The following is a 21,774-nucleotide window of genomic DNA, read 5'->3' as shown; positions in this document are numbered from 1 at the left end:
ATGCGCTGCAATTCAAAAACAAGCCTCCAAGTCTTCCGCCAGTGTTTTCGGCCCAGCCCCACCTTCGAGTTCTAAGACAAGAGGTGGCACTTATGCTGCAAAAAGGAGCGGTAGAACGGGTTCCTGTGGCACAGGAAGGAAAAGGGGTTTATTCCCGGTTCTTCGTTGTCAAGAAGCCAAATGGAAAATGGAGGCCCATTCTCGACCTGAGGGTACTCAACAAATGGCTAAAGAGCTCAAAATTCAAAATGCTAAAGCTCCAGGAGGTTATCAGCTCAGTGCAACCCATGGATTATCTGTCGTTGCTAGACCTTCAAGATGCATATTTTCATATCCCAATACGTCCACGACACAGGAGATATTTAAGGTTCGTCGTCGGGTGAAAGCATTTTCAGTTCAAGGTCCTCCCGTTCGGTCTCAAGTCCTCCCCCAGGACGTTCACCAAGTGTTTGGCCCCTATAGCGGCCCATTTAAGGAAGGACGGTCACCATGTCTATCCCTATCTAGACGACTGGCTGGTCAGAGGTTCGTCCATGGAACAAACACGAAATAGTCTGGGGGCCACGATGTCCCTCTTACAGGAACTGGGCTTCGCGATAAACTTCAGCAAGTCCTCAGTAGAGCCTTCGAGGACCTTGGTCTTTCTAGGAGCGGAGTTTCATACGCACACAAGCCTTGTAAGACCATCCAGCGAAAGAATACAGAAGCTACAAAGCAAGGCGTCGGAATGGAGATGCGGTACCAGGGTGTCGGTGCGCAAATACATGTCCCTGCTAGGGACCATGTCATCCTGCATTCCGTTGATAAACAACTGCCGTCTGTTTATGAGGCCTTGCCAGGAATTTCTAGCGGACCGTTGGGCGCAGAGCCAAGGTCGCTGGTCCGACAGACTGGTCATCGACGAAAAACTGGTACAAGCACTCTGTTGGTGGAGAGTCTCTACTCATTTAACGAAAGGAATGCCTCTGGTGGAACCGGAGTTCCAGAAGACGGTGGTGACGGATGCATCGCTGAGCGGATGGGGAGCTCATCTGGATACGTTACAGGTACAAGGCCGGTGGTCGTTACAAGAGTCCTCCCTGCATATCAACCTGCTAGAACTGAGGGCAGTGCGGTGGGCTCTAAAATCTTTTCTCCCTCAACTGAGAGACTCCGTGGTGCGTGTCATGACGGACAACACGACTACAATGTTTTACCTCAGGAAACAAGGAGGAACACGTTCCAGGTCCCTGTCGAGGGAGGCACAGAAAATCTGGCATTGGGCCCTGCAACACAACATGCTAATCTTGGCGTTCCACCTGCCAGGTTTGAGAAATGTGGAGGCAGATGCCCTCAGCAGGGAAATGAACGAAGTTCACGAATGGGTGCTGAACGACCAGCAACTACAACATGTATTCAAGAAGTGGGGACATCCTTCCATCGATCTGTTCGCGACGAAGGACAACAGGAAATGCCCGCAGTATGCAAGCAGATGGCCTCAGCAGGGCTCACTGGGGGGATGTGCTCTCCTTCCCATGGACGAACAAATTCCTGTACGCATTCCCTCCATTTCCTCTTATCCGGAGGACGTTGCAATGGATCCTCAAGTACCCATGTCGGATGATTCTGGTGGCCCCGTATTGGGCCAGACAAGTGTGGTTTTCAGACCTGCTGCACATAGCGGCGGCGGAGCCAATGAGGTTCAGGAAGATCCCCAACCTTCTGTCTCGACAGGAGGGTACCGTTTGGCATCACGACCCGGACAGCCTCAAGTTGACGGCCTGGCTCCTGACTTCGCCGAATTTGGTCAGCTAACGATTCCGGAGGAGTGTCGTCTTATTCTGCAAGCGGCAAGAGCACCTTCCACAAACACTTCATACTCGTACAAATGGAGAGGAGTTTCTGTCAGTGGTGTGTGGATCAACCAGGTTTGGTTCCGCAGTCGATTACGCCGGAACAGCTCCTTCCATACTTGCTGTTCTTAGCTCAAAAGGGCTTATCGGTGTCGTCGATAAAAGTACACCTGGCCGCCATCTCCAGGTTTACGCGTCAACGGCATTCCGCACCATTATTCAGCGACCGCCTGATTAAGCACTTCCTTAAAGGTTTGTTCAGGAGTTTCCCTCCCGAGAAGAGATTTCCTCTGATGTGGAGCCTCAATCTGGTGTTAGCGTCTCTTATGAAACCTCCTTTTGAACCAATGTCATCATCGTCTCTAAAGTTTTTGTCGTGGAAATTGGCCTTCCTGGTGGCCATCACTTCAGCCCGACGTATTTCGGAAATCCAAGCTCTAATGGTAGACCCACCATACTTAAGATTTTTCAAGAACAAGGTGGTCCTTGCCACTAACCCACAGTTCATACCGAAAGCTCCTTCAGTGTTCCATAAACATTCCTCTATTGTCTTACCTACGTTTTTTCCAGAGCCATGCTCGGGAGCGGAGCGCACGTTACACACATTAGACGTGAAAAGGGCTCTCAAGTTTTATCTTCATCGCACGCAACCTTTCAGGAAAACGAGGCAATTGTTCGTGGCCTTTGGTTTGGACTGTCAAGATGGGTATCGTCTACCATTTCGTACTGCCATTCCAAGGCTGGGAAGCCTCTTCTGTGACGCCCAAGAGCTCATTCAACTAGAGCGGCGGCATCGTCGACGGCGCTGTGGTCTGGAGTCCCTCTGGGGGACATCTGCATGGCGGCTACCTGGGCGGCTACACGGGCGGCTACACACACTTTTACCCGCCATTACTGCCTGTCACAACAACATGCCGAAGATACTCGGATGGGACAGGCGGTGCTTCGACACCTATTCCAATAAGGTAAGCCCCGGTTGAGGGGTTAGATCTTGTTGCAATTATGACTGAATATTGTTCGTTTTCTATGTTAACAATTGCTTATGGGTACACGACCATAGGGAACGGGCATTGTGAGGAAAGTATGTGAGTTTGCATGCACGCTTCCTCTTTTCGGGATGGTACTGCTATGTAATCTATTCTAAGCATGTGAATCCATGAAAGATCCAATGCTGGAGAAGGGAATAGTTTCTTACCTGTAACTCCATTTCTCCAGCATTGGTATCTTTCATGGATTCACATGCGCCCGCCTGCCTCCCCTGGCCATGCAAACTGGTTCCCCCACTACTTTGGGGGCCGAAATCTGAGGGAGCGCTGGGGCGGGTCCTGTATTTATATCATGGCGTCCTGACGGCGCGGGCACGCATGATACAAAACGAGATGGATAGGACGCATAAGCGTCGAAAAAGTTTTCCTACGGGAAAGGGTCTATATAATGTACCGGGGATTCCCAGCCTGACGACGGGGAATATTCTAAGCATGTGAATCCATGAAAGATACCAATGCTGGAGAAATGGAGTTACAGGTAAGAAACTATTCCCTTATTAGGGCACAGAGCTCTAGAAAAGCTTATTTTAACAAGAATGTCTTCTGTTATCTCTTAGTTTTTTTGGAATGTTGTAAGGTGGTACAGAATTCCAGGTAATGGGGTTAATACGCTCATCTAGAGCCTTAATTAAGAATACGCTTGAATAGTGAGATAACCAGTCTGCTTCAGGTACTGAATTAGTTTGCATTTCAGACTGGCTTGTCACATCGTTGTTAATCGTCCTCCAAAGAGCTGAAGAGTTTTTATTTCTCAACATCAAAAGCATATTCTCTGCATCTTGTTGGTATGCTCTGTGGCCTGTAAGACGGGCACAGTATCACAATTAAGGACACAGACACAAAAGGTACAAGTTTCTACACCTTTTTTTAATTTTGACTGGGGTTGGAGACTTCCTAGCTGGCCCTATTTCTATAATGGGAGTAGCCACGGCCATCAAAGTAAAATAAAATGGTCCCAGTCAGTCAACAAAAGGAAAAAGTTGGTGTCAGAAACGTATACTTTGCCTGAAGTTTCACAATAACTAAGTGTGAGAAAATGCATGAAAATAAAGAGTGTATCAAAAGAATGTCATAATGGCAAGAACAGTGGCTCACCACTCCCTTCTCCAAGTTCAGTTCACTGGGGTTCTTACAAAATTCCTTCAAGGTGGGTGGTAAGCACAGTTCAAAGATTTCCTATACATTCGTTCCGCTTCCCTCATCTATTTCAATGTCAGTTCAATATGCATCACAGTTCTTTTCAAATGGATTCTTTGAGGCTTCCCTCACCCGGCTTCACAAATCTCAAACAAACTGATATTCACAAAGTTCTTTCTTAGTTACTTTCACAGGCTGCCCTTGCCTGTCTTCAAACACTTAAACATAGCTGAAACACTTTCCAGCAAAACAGCTCCGCTTCACAGAGCTCGGGGAGAATTCCCTTCCCCAACCTTTGTACTTCTTTCACAATGTTCACCTGTCGGAGACCTTCTCAACTGCATAGTATTATCACCTTCATGCATGACCACTCCGACAGCAGGGTCGTTGTCATTATCTCCTTGCCAGAGACCATTGCAACGGCACAGTATTCTCACCCCTATGTGTGACCACTCTGACAACAGAGTTGCTTTCTCAGTGTCCGTGCTTCTTACACCGTTTTCTCAATGTCTGTGCCTCTTGCACTTGGTTTCGCAGAACAGGCCCTCGGCCACTGTGTTCTTTATTTCTCATAAGCATATAGTTCATTAGGACAGGTTCACTGCCCCTCAGTTCCTCTTTTCACGAACAGTTCCCTTTCACATTATCGTTTCGGTATCTCTGCACGCTCTCTTCCCTCGTGCCTTTTCCTTCAATGGCTTTTGACACATTTCGCTTTCATTATTCTGTTAACCTTCAAGAAGCGTTTAACAATGTACCGTCTCACATGGCACAGCTCCGTTACTTTGTTTCTCATTGGCTCCCTCGCCGACTAAATACATTCAATGTCTTTTATCCTTCAAACCTGGCATGTAATACTGTAGCTTTCATAATTGTGCGTATCACAAACAGGGCTCTCCCTTTCCTTGAACTCATCGGATGTGATTGCTTTTGCGCATCCTTCGTTTTTCCATTTGTCGAGGTCAGGGTCTTGCCCACCTGCCCCTCAGACACTCCTAGGCGGCCCGCGGCGGAAACTAGCAGTTTGCTGGTGCATGGAGGAAAGGGCTTAGCCAGCCCCTCGGCGCCCTTCTCTGACCTCTCCTGGCTTCTTGGAGACCCAGCTCCCTCACCACGCTTTTTCCTGCCTCAACTCCCAGCCTGTTATCATCTCAGCGTCCCGTTCTCCCTGACCTGGTTCTCGGCAGCTCTCTCTCAGATGTTCCTCCGTCTCGCCATCCAGCTTGCCTTCCTTCTTGGCCTCTGTCTCGCTCTCCGTGTATTTCTGTGCTCCACCTTTTATAGTTTGGGAAACGGTCCATGAATTTCAGGTGTGTGTGATTGAGAGTGTCTGACCCTGCCTGGCTTTATTAGTGGGGCAAGGCCAGTACATGTTACTAGTGGTAATCTTCCTAGTCTGTTTTCCTCTTCCTCGCCTCAGTAGTTTGGCTGATAAAGAAATGAGGGGAGTTATGGGAGTTGTAGTATTCCATAAAGGTAGAGGGAATATGGGGTAAATAACTGTCCCCAATCCCTGAGGACTCCCCACCTAGGTGATCCTCCTTCGTTAGTCCACCCCCAGGATCTGGATCCAATAGTGATGGCACTTCACTGGCCACCTGAATAAGGGATTCCCGAGGACTGAGTGGTGAAATATCTTCAGGTTTTTCACATACCCTTCCACTATGCAATACGGATGGTACTGCTTCACAGGGGAACCCTCGAAAGGAAATCCACATTACTGTGGTCTTTTCCTTTTCTATGTTCCACTGTGAAGCAGTAAGGTAGAACGTCCAGAAACCATTGCATAACCTGCAGATTTGATTCCTTTCGCTGAGTTATCCATACAAAGGGAGAGTTTGAATTTTGAATTTTCTTCCTAATAGATCATACTTGAGATGTAGGAGGGCCCATTTTACAGTGAGAGCTTCTAACTCCAAAACGGAGTAATTTTTCTCCCTGGGAAAGAGTTTTCTACTGGCAAATAGTATAGGGTGTTCTAAGCCGTCATGATAAAACAGCACCTAATCCAGTCAGGGAAGCATCAGTTTGAAGAATTACATCTTTGGAAAAGTCTGCTACTTTTAAAATGGCATTTTGGCATAAGGTTTGCTTTAAGTTGTTATAACAAACTTCATCCTCCTCTTTTCACTGCAGTCTTTTTGGTGCTGCATTTCTAAGCTTGTCTGTCAGGCTGGAGGTTTTATCAGATAAAGTTTGGGATGAACTGACGATGGTAACCTATAAATTCTCTAACTTTGTATTATTTATTTAATAGTTTTTTATAACGCACCTAACACCATACCTAAGTTCAGTTTCGAAGCGCAGAACCTCTATTGCTCTGTGTGGTTCTGCTTCCAAGACCAGTGCGTTGGCCCCCCCTCTCCTAAACTACCGTACTCTGGCTTTCCCCCCTTTTGATTACGTTCTCGGTTCTGTTTGCCGCAACCTCAGCCCTTTGTTGTCCTGTGTCATCTTAGGATCGTAATTGACTTCCTCTCCTTTTCAAGGCATGCATGTTTTCAAAAATTGATTAGCAGAGTCTGCTAATCAAATCTTTTTGATTAGCAAACAGACCCATTTGATTAGCAATTTTGTACTAATATTGTTAGTCACCAGATGTTTGTACCCAAGACATATAATGAGCAACTATACAGCAGTTTAGCAAACTGCTGAAATAACACCTTAATTAGTGAGAGGAGGCGGGCCTTGCAAATTCTTTAAAATTGAGCTAGACCTGCAGGTCGGGTAATTTAGTTTACCTATTCAACCTAAGAGAAATACACTTGAACCCATAGCAACGGAGGACAACAAATTTAAAATGTGATTTCTGTAAAATGTGCATGTCACTACAAACACACTTAATGTTTGGCACACTGCTGCCACCCAGAGGCCAGCCATGCACAGTGAAACTTATATTTAACAATTATTGCAAACAAAGGCAATGTTAAATAAAAGTTTCAAACATCTCTTGTGAATGCTACTCGCCATTCATAAAATCTACTTGACTGTGCGAGTGGGCGAAAAGACTTTGCGAGCCATAGATGAGTGTCTGTGAAAAGTAAAAGATTAGCTGCGTGAATGGACTCAAATAAGTAGATATGATAAATAGGCTCAGAAAACAGTTTGGCCAGCTGTCTCCTGCAGGTGGTAATATATAATACAATCATAAAGCAAAGCCAGCTCTGGAGGCTTACTACAGTGTTTGGTATTGCAGTCGATCTGTGGATGTACAGACTGGATGGAACTATTGATCACTACTTTGCATAAGAAGAACTGGCCAAACTAGGTGGAATATTGTAGTTTGGGGTAATTTCACTTTTAGGGTACCTGGTATAAAGCAACAGGGTGATAATAAACATCTCGCAGAGCATGGGTTCAGTCATGGGTTGAGCACCAGTTGCAAGATATATGCAACCTGCAGGTTACATAACCAGGTTTGCCATCAAAAGCATATGTGATCATGTACATTTTCAAAAGTTCATTAGTCAACATGATGCATCTTCCCCAACAAAATGAAATATAGTTGACACTATGAAATTCAGATACAATAACCTAAACTTTAGTCTAAAGCATGAAGATGATGCAGTATTTTACATTATCAATACTATAATTATGCATTATGCAACAACTTACATTTTAGGAATGGAATTGCATGACTTTCTTTTTAAAAGATTTAAAGTTGACACATACTGGTCTTTGCCAGACAGCTTAATAAAAATATAATTCTGATTACTTCTGGTGTGCAATTATTTGAAACAAATTCTTGCCTAGCACTCCTACACGTGCCTTTGGCACTGAAGAGTGGAGGAGATGATTACTGCTGCACTTTCCCTCCATTTGAAGTGACCAATGAAAAGAGGGTCAAGAGAGCACCGAGGGCAAGAGAGGACTGCAGGGCAAGCTGTGCTTTCATTGAAGAGAGCAACTTAAATAGCTAACTTTGCTACACAAGTGTTCATTTGATTAGCAAACCTACAGAATTGCATAGCACATTGCTATGCAACACTGCTTATGTTATGCCTTGCTTTTTATTTGGAATTTGGCATAACAATAAGTGTAACAAGCTGAAAATGCATTTACCATCTATAAATATAGTTCAGTCTGAAAATTAGGGGTTGGTTCCTTTATAAAATGTATGCAAACTTGCTTTTGGAAGTTAGGCTGGAATTTGCAGAAATTGTTTCCCCATCAGCAGATGGTGAACTTGTTTCCATGCAAATGTTTTACCCGCCGTGAATACCAAGTATGGCAGCACTAATGAGATCTGTGCGTTCTGAACCATCAAACATTTACCCTCCGGAAAGCTAAGTCAGTTCTGCTACAATTAAAACCTCTTATCTCCATCTTAAACACATCTCACTGCGTGCAGATGCATGAGCTCACCGAGTAATTGACAGGTTTGGAAGTCGCAGTTGAAACATTGATCTGTGTGGCAGGTTTCTCAACCCACTGAACTAAGTTTCCTGACAGGCTTTTTTGTCTGAAAGGTTTGTAAGGTTGGGACATTGGCAGTCCCATGCATGGCTTACCTGACATAACTGGCTTGTCCCAAGCTCCATGCCTCTTTCCATGAACTATTCTACACATGAAGCAGGAGAATTATAGAGGTACTAGAGATTTGACTGTGTCACACAATATTCAAACATGGGAGAATCAGAAGTTAGGAATAGCGCAATACTGAGAGCAGGATGGCTTCAAGCCTACCACAGCAATGCAATTTTTCTCACCGTCCACCACCTCAGGAGAAAGGAGGGGAGAGCGTAGAGACTGTTTTGCTTCAGTGTTTTAGCTACATTCTGAAACTGCAAACAAATGTCGGCACTGCATCATTACAATGACGCTGTTGAAAAATGCAAGTACTGTTCCAAAACATAGCAGTCCTGCTAAGAAATCTGGTTCTGACGACACTAAATGTGCTTTAGCCCTGCTGTGAATACTAATTGTCCCATATGGCATCTCTGCAGAGTAGCTAGGGTACTGTGCTTAAATATATAGCAGAGGTGTTGAGTATTAGTACAGTCAACCCTACACAAATATATACAGCAATGTTGGGAAGTGTTGACTTGGTCTCATCTAAAAATATCTAGTCTTGATAGGGAAAGGACTTCTAATGTCCCATTAAAATTATATAAAAGTCATCAAAGAATTACTGGAAGATTTTCAACCTCCCTATCTGTTTGAATTCTACCTGCTTAGTGCAGTGGACGGTGAGGTAGTAAAAGTAACATTCAGACCACACATCCAGCCGTTCCTTGCTCGCTCTGCTGTGACTAACTAGTGATTTCATGCATGCGCTCACACACAGATGCTCACATGCAAACACTTGCAATTGTTTAATACTATATTGAAACTATCTACTAATTTAACATCAAAATCCTTTCGTAATGAGAAATGTCAAACAGCTTCTTGCTCAGAGGCTCTCATAAAACAAAAACCTCAAGCCATCAAATGCCATTGATGTGCTTGTGAGATAGAGAAAACATAGTATGAAATGCCTATGCAAATCACCAGTAAACTTGAACAAATTATACGTCAGCAGACGGCCTCTATTAAAGCCAATGAAAACAGCGGGGATGAACACAAAAATGCAGCCCTTGCTAGAACACATTTTTACATTGTACTACACAAAGCTTCAAAATGGGGCTCAATAAAAATGCCAATTCTAATGAAACTTCCTAAAGTGTCAAAACAATTTGCAATGCACATACTCCTACGTCAAGTCCCCTGTCCTCCATACTGCATGGGCGTCCCTTGCTAGGGACAGGAGACGGAACCTTTTTCACCAGAAAAAAGTCTTCACCTTTAAATTTAGAGGCGCGAGGCGGCACAGCCCTGGAATATGCGCTCCTTTGACTCCGCCCACCAGTGCCACTCCTCAGTCCTCATTTCTGTGTCAACAGGAGCGGACCGCTTTCACCAGCGCTCCTGGGTTTGGCTTCGGTCTTGTAATTCCACACGCTCTTCCCCGGATACTGTCTTTTGTATGCGTTTAGTCTTTTGGTCTTTAATCGGTACTTGGTCCTTGGTCCTCTGGTGCCACGCTCCTCCCCGGCGCCTGTCAACATCATTAGGCTTCAGCAGGTACCCAGCCTGCAAGGGGCCCTTCCCTTCGTCCGACCCCTACGCTCTTTGGCGCCACTGCCTTGGCCCCCGATCACGGCTAGGAGGGTTGTACCGCGTGTGACGCGCTTACACCGCACGCTCTGAAGAACAGGTTAGCTCAGTGGAGAGAGCTCTTCGAACGATCGCCGCAAGAGGAATTGAAGAACTTTGTCAAGCACAAGTCAAGGCCCAAGGTAGGGCTACTTTTTTCATCCCCACCGCACAAGGTCGAATCCTTCCCCAGGAAATGTCTGAGCAGGAGGGACCATTCAGGTTCTAACACCAGCACAGGTACCGAGGCTGCTTCAGCTACTGGCCGCCAGGCTGAGGGGTCGCTAGATCCTGCTGGTGACGTCACTTAGGGACCGCAAGGTTCTTTTACCGGTTGTCCACCCGAGGGGCTATGCCCTACTACCAGACAAATGTCTGAGGAGGCGCCTGTAAGCAGCACTACCGGGAACACAGCCGAGGGCACAACGACTACCAGGCCCCGTCCTGAGGTGCAGGGTAGGCCTCAAGTTCCACCGCCAAGAGTCCAGGAGGAGGCCAGGCCCAGCGCAGCAAGCTCCACGGCCCCAGCACGTGGCATGCATCCCAACAAAATGGCTGCTCGTCTGACGCCACCCTCTTTTAGGGAGCAGGTTGGAGAACGAGTTTCGAAGTGGGACTGGTCTTTGCCAGGTACGTGGCCTACAGCATATCCTTCAGCGTCATAGGGTAGATACATCCCGCAGGCACCAAGACAGAGGATGCCCAGGCCTCGGCAACCTCGAGGCCCTGCTCCTACTCCTGCGCCACCTAACACCCCACTGGCCTGCGAGGACAGGTTTTCTAAACATTCCTATTTTATGAGATCCCCTCAGATGCTCCGGGATGTGATCAGGGACATGCTGCCTCCAGGCCCGCTGCTAGTGCCCACAGTCATTCCTCCTATGGCTCCATCGCTGCAGGTTCCCGCGCAGCCCCAGCTTCACACCCTGGGCCCCACGGTTCTGGCACCCCTGCCTCCTGCAGCCCTGGCGGTTCCATACCCGACTCCACAGCATCCTCTGGCTCCGGTCAGCACACCTCCAGTCTTTGGTGCCCTGTACTCCTCCACCTGTTCCAGACCAGCAGGACACCCTAGTGGACACCGATGAGGAGTAGGACTCGACTCTTCGGCCAAGGCATTCCATGAATGGCTCACAGGCCTGGCCATATACTTGGGGCTTCCACAACCCGAGGTTGAACAACCCGAGGCGGGGGTCCTGGCCGAGGTCTTCACTCTGTTAGGCAGAATCATGTGCAGTTCCCTTATGGAGCACTACACAAGATTAGGACTACAGGTGAGAGCAATAAATCCCCTTTGGTATCAGTCTGTACCACAAAGATTTAGTTGGTAGCTGTGGCTGAGCAGTCAGACTTATCTCAAGAGGGAGATGAGCAGTATTTGGGGTTTACACATTAGGCATACTAGACTATGGAACAAGGAAACACTGACCAAAGCTTTGTAGTTAAAAAGTAAATATATATTTATTTTATACATCTCTAATCAAACACATGTATCACAATTATCAAACAAGTTCAATTAAGTCAAGAAAAAATATACACACTCCCTATATGAATTGTAGACCAAGTGAACCACAATGAAAACTGATCAAACCGGCACAGTGAAAACTACACACAAGGGATCCTCTAACAATTCTTCACAAGGGAGAGAAAACACAAGTTATTCCGAAATAGGTTCTTATACATCCTAGCAACACTTCCCCTCAGTTGTGAACCAGTTCAGCAAGACAGTGCATTCATATAAGCAATACGGAGAATGAAAACTGAGCAAAATGGCACTTCACTATGATTAAGCAGTGGGAAGGAAGAGTAGTTATAAGAAAGGGGTGCACCACACAGTTCGAATGGAGAATCTATCTCGAGAAAGCAGATCTAACAAATGTGACTAGAGTCAATAGGTCTGTGCCAAAGTTAGTGGTACAGGGCAAGGGCCCAGGAGCAAAAATGTTCTCGTTGCTGCAGTCAAGGCTTTGGTTAACGATATTGGAGAAGGTGGTTGCAAAAGTTTGAAAAGACAACGTTAAGAGGGGGGCGGCCATCCCAACAGGTAGGTAAAGGATTTAAAACACCTTTAGTGCTACCGCAAAGAAAGGGCGGCCTGGCGGAACAATGTACCTTTAAAATGAAGAAGTGGCTCCTGCGGTGGCGGTTGTTCCTGGTAGTTCCTGCAGTTCAAGCGGTCCAGCAGAGGAAGAGAGGCTCTTGTCATGGAGGAAAATTCGAAGTACTGCACTACCCAGGGATGAAACCAGCCACGGTGCTGCCAAACGAAGGTTTAAAGGTACGCTCCTTTTAATCGCGGTCCGGGTCGATAAGTGCCTGGCTATCCGGTCTCCAAGTGCGGGGCACTGGGGATTTGACCACAGCAGGTTCGGGAAGGCGATTGGCGAACTAGTTGGCCCCACCAGCTCAAGGGAAGAAGGCTCTTTCAGATGAAGATCTCCTCTCGTTGAGTGGAAGAAAAGTGGTGAGAGGATCCGGCAGGGCTTCACCCGTGGTGTAGATGCTGAAGATATCTGTGGCTTCTCTCCCCTTCGGTTGCGTAGTTCCAGTAGCGACGTCTTGCTCTTCCAGTCCACAGGACCCTGCTTTTATGCAAAAAGAGCCCCATTCATACAGCCTAGCTGTCACTCACACAGTAGAGTCATCTTGGCGGGAGACCCTCCAGCCTATCAGGATAGAGTGCGACATGGGTTGCGGAGGCAACCCTGTCCAGGGGTCCTACTCCCCCTCCCACACAATGGACCCACCCCAGACTCAGTGGCGCCGGAAGGAGGGCTTTTGGGCAGAAGCCCGCCAAACGGACGAACAAAGGATCCCCGACCTGGGTTAGGATCGTAGAGAAAGACACGAGAAAGATGTTATATCAAAGTTCTGGCAAAAATAACCCACCAGAGCAAAGTTAATATTAAAATGCACCGGCGGTATGTCAGAGGCTGTCAGAAAAAGTGGTAGCCTCAAACAATGGGAAAATCCCATAGAGAAATATTTGCGGTCGAATATTTATGGTAGCAACCACTACCACCAGCCAGAACCTTTTGAGAGAGGTACTGTACGGTACCCTCTCGACAAGGAACATGGGGGGGGGAAACTATTAACCCCTTCCAGTACCTCCATAGTAAGATGGGTTGTACTGGTTTTGTTCATAGGATTTGACTAGTAAAGTCAATGGGGACTTTACATGCCCTGCGAGACAGTAGTCCGTCCCAGGGTATGGGGTCTGTTTGGGGGTCGCTACGATACCCGTGTCACTGCACGGAGGGTGCTGTGTAACACAAGTGAATAAATATGGTTCCTATGGGGAGAGAAATCCCATAGGCATTAAACACAAGGAATAGTCTAGAACACACATAGCAAAAATGCCTAAGAGTGGGAAAAAGAGTCTCACTCTTAGCAGGTAAAAAGAAACAAACCCTTCAAATCCAGCAAAGATGCTGGGGGACTTTATAGGTAAGGGAAATTAGCCATGAAATGAGAATTCTCCTTAACACATTCTACGCCCCGCTGCTAGAACGGGGATTCCGATGCAGAAGGAAGTTGTCACCTTGGCCAAAAAGGATGACTTAAACTCCTTTTGGCGCAGCCTACCAATTGGCGCCTCGATGCCAAGTACAGGCAATTGGAGGGGGATCCACTCTTGCTGTCGGCACACCCTGAACCACACACTGCGGTGATTGCCGCGGCCTCACTCGACTCCAAACCGCTGTCTTCCTCGGTTACTTCGTCATCTGCGCTACTAGGGACAGAGGAGATCATCTTGGAGGCATATGGAAAGGTCTTTTCCAACGCCTCGCTGCACCTTCGTCAGTCTAATGCAGACGCTATGCTCGTGGCCGTGAATCAAAGGCTTTGGTGGGAAAAGCGCTGTTTTCCTTCCGGAACTTTCGGTGCAGTGTCAGGCACACTTCAAGGTGGGGCTGGCAGAAGCAAAGCTGGTGGCTCAGGACATCATGGAGTCCACAGTGGCACATATAGATGCCTCAGGCCGTGCCATCTGCGTCGCTGCGGACATAAGAACTGCCTGGCTACTGGCTTCCAAGTTCAACCCGGATGTCCAGGAGCGCATATTGGACATTCCATTCGAGGGTGGCAACCTTTTTCATTCCACCACCAATGAGGAACTTGATAAGAAGAAAAACAGTTCCCAGACTGCAAAATCCTAATCTATCCTCATTAAGTCCACGCCCAAGACGTACAGCCAGACGCACCAGCGTTCCGACAAAATGAAAGCCTTTGCCATGTCCCTGGGCTTCCAGGAACGAAGGTCCAGGCAGCCGGACCGATCTCCAATTCAGCACCACTGCAAACAGCACAAGGCGGGGAATAAAGGCTTCTTTCAGTCCCCCTCCTCAGCCACAGCCTCAGAGGGAAAAAAGGCATCATGACACTGGACCTTTCCACCCTGAACCTTTCTCTCCCTCTTCAAAAGTTCAAGATGGTTACCCCAGCGTTTATTGCGGAAACACGTGCAAGGGAGACTGGATGTGCTCCCTGGATCTGACGGACGTACAACTACACGTCCCAATTTGGCAGCCTCATCGGTCCTTTCTGAGGTTCAGGATCATGGGCTTTCTTTTCCAATACAAGGTTCTACCCTTTGACCTGAATTAAGCCCCCAGGGTCTTTACCAGCCTTATGAATGCAGTGGCAGACCTTCTCAGGGCCCAACGTCGCCATGTCTATCCATACCCATTCATTCCACTGGGTCATACTCAAGCATCCAATCACGGCAAAGGGCATTCATGCAGGCAGGCAGCCAATCAGGCACACAGTGCATTCAGGCCATTCACTTCTCTTCAGACACTCACAACAAGTTATGTGTATTGGGACAAGTACCCAGCCATTCAACATTCCACAATGCATTCATACCAGTTTCGGGCAGGGCTGTCTCACGAATTGTGTCAAACACCAGATACTAGACACCCACAACACAGAATGCGTATTTGTCACACACTCCACCCAACAGCCAGTCAGGGGGAAGGGACAGAGTCAGGGCTTCCCAGGACTTCGGGAAGATCAAGGTAACAGGCGATGGAAGGCAAGAGGCCACGGGGGCCATCTTGTCTCCATCAGGAATCTACCGATTCCAATGACAGGGCCGGAGCACCCCAAAATGGAGGACGCTCAGGGCACCAGTCCATTCAGCACGGAGCTGCCACCAGCCCGTACCCTGGTCTGTGGGCCACCCACAGGTGCCCAACACCATACACTAGGGGCACAAGGTTGTACCCCCCACCCATGGGTGCCATAAGGGTATGGCTTGGCATTCAAGCTCGTGTTAATGCACTGTGTTGTGCTAAAAGGAACATGTTAGTCCAACTCAGGCTAAACAAGTGTCTGCTGCTAATCAGATGAAAAAACTAAAGTCTTTAATGGGTTTTCTCCGTTAAGCAGGTGCAGGTTTTTATAAAAACAAGGAAGGCTAAGTTCTTCGGTGGGTTCCTCTCTTTAGGTTTCTTAATAATACTCGACCCCCAGGGTTCATTTGAGAAGGGATCCTTGTCAGGAACATGCTGACACTGTGCTATGTAGCTAGGCCACATTCCTCAGGGCCGCGCGCCAGACTCCACAGACACTAGCAAGAGGTCCCAGGCTGCCTCACCCCCCGTGCACAGAGCAACCCCGCTACATGGAGAGGGTAGAGGATTTCAATTATCGCAGACAACGCTGCCAGTTAAACTAAGAAGGCACACAGTTTGGTGCCCTAACCATAGCCCTGAGGAATGTGGCCTACCTACATAGCACCACAGAAACTAGTCGGCTTAAGAAAAACCTGATCTAGTGCCTAACACAACCGGCACAGTGTCGGCCTGTATTTTTAAGAAACCTAAAGAGAGGAACCCACCGAAGAACTTAGTCTTCCTTGTTTTTATAAAAACCTGCACCTGCTTAACAGAGAAAACCCTTTAAATACTTTCGTTTTTTCATCTGATTAGCAGCAGACACTTGTTTAGCCCGAGTTGGACTAACATGTGCTTTTTAGCATGACACAGTGCATTAACACAAGCTTGAAAGCCAAGCCAGAGATGCGTGTTCATTCTAATCTACCCCACTAAATAAGCTGTGTGTTTCCTAAGTGTGACTACTGTATTGGACAACCCACAGTTGGCAATCCCTAAACAGTCCTTTGTGAATTATATTGCCATAAGGGTATCCCATGGGGTCCGTTCACCAAAACCAAAAGAGAGCTGCACCGCCAGGCGGCCCACATGAACTCCTGCGTGGAAAACATGACAGAACACACGATAAAAAGGCAGTAAAGGACAAGGATACGGAGGCCCTGTTACTCGGATGCATTTCCAGCATCACAGTCACACCAAGGCATCTACATCCGTCTCAGGCTAACCTAGACATTATACAGGGTGCTAGGAGCGATGTTATCAGGAGCCAGTACAAAAGCAAGTGGACTAGGTTCTGCCACTGGGCTTTGTCAAAGGAGGTTGATCCATTGGCCTTGCTCTCTGGACGATGTGCTATCCTTCTCTGCACACCTTGCACACTCAAGGGTGCAGGTGGACATATGTCGAACACAGAGGAGGGGTTATTTTCTTCCTCTAATCCGATGGTTAAAAGACATCTGGCGTACCTCACCAGGCTCTGCCAGCCAATCAAGAAGCAACACCTGACGTGGGACCTTAACCTGATCTTGGGCGCCGTGGCTCATATACCATTCGAAACCATGGCGTCTGTGGACATCAAACGAGTCACTTTTAAGACAGCCCTACTGGTGGGACTTGCGTATGCAGGCAGGCTCAGTTAAATCCAGGCACTGGTGGCTTCAGAGCCTTATACTACTTTCCATAGGGACAAGGTGGTGCTTAGAATGCACCTTGCATGCTTACCAAAGGTGGTATCCTGTTTACACCTGAATGAGGAAATAGTGTTACCTACTTTCTTCGCGGACCGCCAGGACGATGCTCAGAGGGTTCTGCACTGTCTAGATGTCAGGCACGCTCTAAAATTCTACCTGGATAGGACTAAAAGGTCCTGCAAATCGGAAGCTCTCTATTACCTTCGGTGGGTCAAGGCTAGGCTATCAAGCTTCCAAAGCTTCTATAGCTAGATGGATGGTGGCGGCCATCAAGGAGGCCTATGAGGGGCAGCGCAAACCGTTTCTGGTAAATATGCATGCCCACGCTATCAGAGCCAAAGCTACAACTGTGGCTTTTCAGAGGCACGTTCCGTGGCAGGTCATCAGCAAAGCCGCTACTTGGGTTACGCCTTAGGCCTTCTGCAAGCACTACTGTTTGGATGCCAGCTCCAGGTCGGACGCAGCATTTGGGCAGTCAGTGTTAAGGAACTTGTTTTCTTAGGAGGGTCACCTCTCCACCCCGGGGCTACATTCAGTTGTAATCGCCCATACGGTATGGAGGAAAGGAGACGGGACGTAGGAGTAATTATAAGTTACTCATTATAGTGACTAACGTACTCCTAGTCCATAGTGCCCTTTCCTCCATACGTCCCACCATCATCCCCCTAATAAAACTGGTGTCATTGGGCAATGGCAATATTGTCGACGCGTCAAAGGCGACTGAGGAGTGGCAGTGGTCGGCGGAGTTAAGGGAGTGCATGCTCCCAGGGCCGTGCCCCCCGCGCACCTCTAAATTTAAAGAGGAAAAAGATTTCTTCTGGTGAAAAAGGTTTGGTCTCCTGTCCCTAGCGAGGGACGCCCATACAGTGTGGAGGAAAGGGGTCTATAGACAGGAGTACGTTAGTCACTACGGTGAGTAACTTATAATTTAGCGATCCAAAATTCTTAAATAACATTGTAACACAGAAAATCAAAGCATTTGAAAACAGTGAAAAACACACACTAATTTATTTCCAAGTGTTAACTTTACAGACTCAAAATGTATTTGCAAGATGAATTGACCAACACTGGAATGTGTTAAACAGATAATGACTCTGGCTAGTTGGATGTCTGCAGTGGACTACATTGATTTATGAGGGTGCTGCCAAGAATAACCTCATAATGGATATGAATAGGAAAAATAGAGGTGCTGTATTAACAAGAATTAAGTGCGTAAAAAGGCCAGATACACACCTTAACTGGAGGGCTGTTACTGAAGGTCTGTTAACCGTATCTATCATTTGCCGACAATGTGCACGTTTATTTTGGAGGTACACATTTTCAAATTTAACAGGAAACACAAACACTTGTAAGAAGCCCTAATTGCGGACACTTAGTGCCCTAGTTAATCTGGAATGGTACAGCTAGAATGTGGCGGCGGCAGCCAAAGGTGGTCTTGAAGTTTCCTCTGGTTCCATGTCATACACATCTTAAAGAACCGCCCTCAACATCCATTAATGGATGAAATCCTTACAGCCAATTGCTCTGCCTCAACTTCCCAATCACACACGTTGCATTTGTTCTCATGCTTTACTTCTACCCCAATGTATTCTTTCATTCCATTCCAGATCAACTTTTCACAAGCGTAGAAGTTCTTAAAAAGACAAACCGAGAGGTATGAACGTTTACGGTCACAGCAAGGCTGCCAACAGAATGCTCTTTCAGCAGTTATTAATTAGATCCTGGGTATGTAGGAAGGTCATCTGTCCAGGAGTCTTATATTCCTGTTCCAACTTAATAGACTGCTGCCCCTTATTCCGCAGTGAATGCTAAACCAGTTCAAGACGCTTAAATCAATCCAGGCATGCGTCCCCAACCTTGCCATTAAGTACTTTGTTACAAGACCCATCCGCATTGCAACCGTTTTCACACTTTCTTGTGACTGAGATCAGACTGTAAAATAGTTATCGAAATGTAACTTAGTTTGTGTATTTATCAGAAGTGTATTTCCTCTTCTACACAATCAAATTCAATCTGAATAAATACAAAATACAGAAAAGAATGTTGCCTCCTTTCCTGTGTCCATCTAACCCACATTTATTTTGACAATATGTGATCAGAATATATTTGTTTTAGTTGTGTTATAACTTTGGGAGGGAGTAAGAAAGATAGCAACTCAAAATGATTTTGCAAGAGCACGTTTTTATGCTAATAAATAAATGTCTGCCCAACTTTGCGAAACTTGTTCAGATGATGGCTACAGATATTCCTTCCCTTCCCTTGTGAGGAAATTCAACAAACTGGAAACTGAAAATCAGCGGTTATGTTTTTCAGGCTTGATCCCAATGTTTGATAGTTTTCCAGTGTAAACATGTTCTTTGGTGTGACCATATTTTTCATTTTTTTAATGACATTTATTTGTATGTCATTTGCATTAAATGATGCTTCTCTAGGTCCTTAAAAAGCGCTTTCGGTACTATTGGCAGGTTATAGTCCCTTCTTTTATTGATGTTTTGCACCTATGAGAGCAAACAATTTCAGCTGACTAGATCGTGTTTCTAAAACAATACGTTTTAGCTGTAGAAGCACCCTGATTCATGTTATTAATGCTTATTTTATACTGGTGTCAAACAGATTTTTTATTTTGGTTGTTTTAACAGGGATCTTAGCAATATCAATTGTGAAGAGCTTGGTCCACTGCCTCCTGGATGGGAAATCCGCAATACAGCAACAGGGAGAGTCTATTTTGTTGATCATAACAACAGAACAACACAGTTTACAGATCCACGTCTTTCAGCTAACCTGCATTTAGTCCTAAAGTAAGTTTGTTGTGTAAGTTAACCCATTTTTTTTGAGGTGTGTTCATAGTTGGATGTAATCTGTTGTATTCTTTGGTTTTTGGTTCCCTGGCATCGGCACAGCTTTGAAACACATTCCTTATGTAAGGACATTCTTCAAGCATAATTTAGTTTAACATGTGTTTCTAACTTTCCTCTCTTCCTGCTGTGTTTTGTGGGCAATCCAATGATGGTCCTCTCCCCAAGCTCCACCTCTGGTGGCAATCTTCTGATTTGTACTGCATACTTCAGTGTTGGGAGTCCTCTTGTTGCTTTTGTTTCTCATATTTCAACACATTTTGAGTACATTTTGAAAGATTTTTGTCTCATCGTTCAACCGGAGGTCGACTACCTACAGCGGGGGACCGCTATCAGCGAAGATAATACTGAATTGCAGATCTTTCATCGAGTTTCAAGAAGGCCCGGGCTTGCGCCTATTTCGCGCCTTTTCATCCTGACCGAAGAAAGGAGATGCCTCTTTAAACTCTGTGTGAAGTGTGCATTGAGGAATGTGTTTGTTGAAGATCGACACTATAAGTGCCTGTATTGCCTGTATCCGGACCATGATGAGGAGGCATGCAAGGTCTGCCGGGTATTTTCAAAAAAAGACAAAGAAAGACCGATACGGCAGGCTGGCGGCTTGGTTGAAGTCGGGTAAGGTCTCTGACTCTGCTTCAGTGCATGGTTCTGCTGCACCCAGGACCGGCCGGTCCCAAGAACAAACTAGGGAGTTTGAGGATGTCACGCTCCCGGGGGTCAAAAAGAAGGCCAAGCTGCACAACATTGCTCCCACGGGGTTTGCTGCAGTTGAGTCCCAGCATAGGAAGGACAAGGTCACCGTCACCAACTACTTCTATGGCAAGCCTACTAATGAGGGGTGCTCCCTCTAAGAGAATGTCCTTGACTCGGTCAAAACTCTGCTTACCGTTGGATAAGAGATCGAAGAAGAGATCGAAAGGTGACGCCATCATCATCGGCAGCTCAGCCGGCAAGAACAACTTTGTCAATGGCACCCACAGCCATGTTGACAAAGGGTCCAACCACTCAGTCGACGACCTCGACGACAGCCATCACCTCTTGTAACGCTCACCTGGTATCCACGGGGACGTCACTCAGCCTGTTCTGACCTCTTACAACTGCGAACCCTTCCCTGGAGTCTACTCGACTGGAGACTGGGCCTGAAACACAGGATTGGTAGAGTTTAACTCCCTATTGTCTTTGTGTGCTTGAACCCCTTCTTCCCCGGGATCCAACCCTTCCCTTTGATCCACAGCTCACCTTGTTTTCTTGGAAAGTGTGCTCTCCATACTGCTTTCAGCGCAGGGGTGCGTTGATTGATGCAGGCTCGTTGCTGCCTAGTTACTTCACTGGCAAGAGTCTGACAGGTAAGTATAACGAGTCTTTTGAACAGTTCTCTAACTTCGTTCCTTTCCTTCCTTAGATGATGGCCGGCGTCCGGGGATGGCGACATGCTGCTGAGATGAGTAGCGCTGAAGGTGAGTGAGAGCGCGATGCGACCCTTTCGTATTTGTATTGAACTGAGTTATTTTTCTGTGCCTTTTAGGTGCCGCAATGTTTTCAGCGTGGATGCCGGTTATGAAGAAGAAATGCAGTGAGTAAGCGCGGTATGCAGCGCTTCTAGATGTTTCCACGCTAACCTGGAGTGTCTTTTCCCTCTTGCAGATGGATGAGAAGTTCCGGAGACAGAGTTACCCTAGAGCGGCTGGGATTCAGGTAAGCGTTTGAAGCTCGTACTGTCTTTAAAAATAAGCAAAGATTTGCTGAATACTTACTAATGCCTTTTTTCTGTTCTTTCCCCTTTTCCTTAGGAAGCGGCGTGCTGGGATGGGAATGACACCGCCGAAGATGCCCGCAGAACAGAAGAAGCGATGAATAATGGGCAGAAGCGCTGCAAGGTAAGGCTGTTCCTAACGTTCTTGTTCTTGCAGGAGCCGAGTGCAGAAGAAAGATGCAGGCCTACTGGAGACCGATCCGAACAC

At 46.8% G+C, this 21,774-nt stretch overlaps 1 protein-coding gene across 1 annotated transcript in view; it reads left to right on the top strand.

The window, feature by feature from the left end:
* The window catches only part of SMURF2 (SMAD specific E3 ubiquitin protein ligase 2), a 1,271,870-nt gene that overhangs the window by 660,093 nt on the left and 590,003 nt on the right, over positions 1 to 21,774 (top strand). Inside the window, exon 10 of the mRNA XM_069655016.1 lies at positions 19,598 to 19,756. Within this exon, the coding sequence (XP_069511117.1) occupies positions 19,598 to 19,756 (159 nt within the window). The remainder of the gene's footprint in view (positions 1 to 19,597; positions 19,757 to 21,774) is intronic.

Source organism: Ambystoma mexicanum, chromosome 3q (genome assembly GCF_040938575.1).
Source record: "Ambystoma mexicanum isolate Mex_15411 chromosome 3q, UKY_AmexF1_1, whole genome shotgun sequence".
NCBI lineage: Eukaryota > Metazoa > Chordata > Amphibia > Caudata > Ambystomatidae > Ambystoma > Ambystoma mexicanum.
Note: the sequence above shows the minus strand (reverse complement) of the source record. Positions and strands in the feature narration are given on the sequence as shown.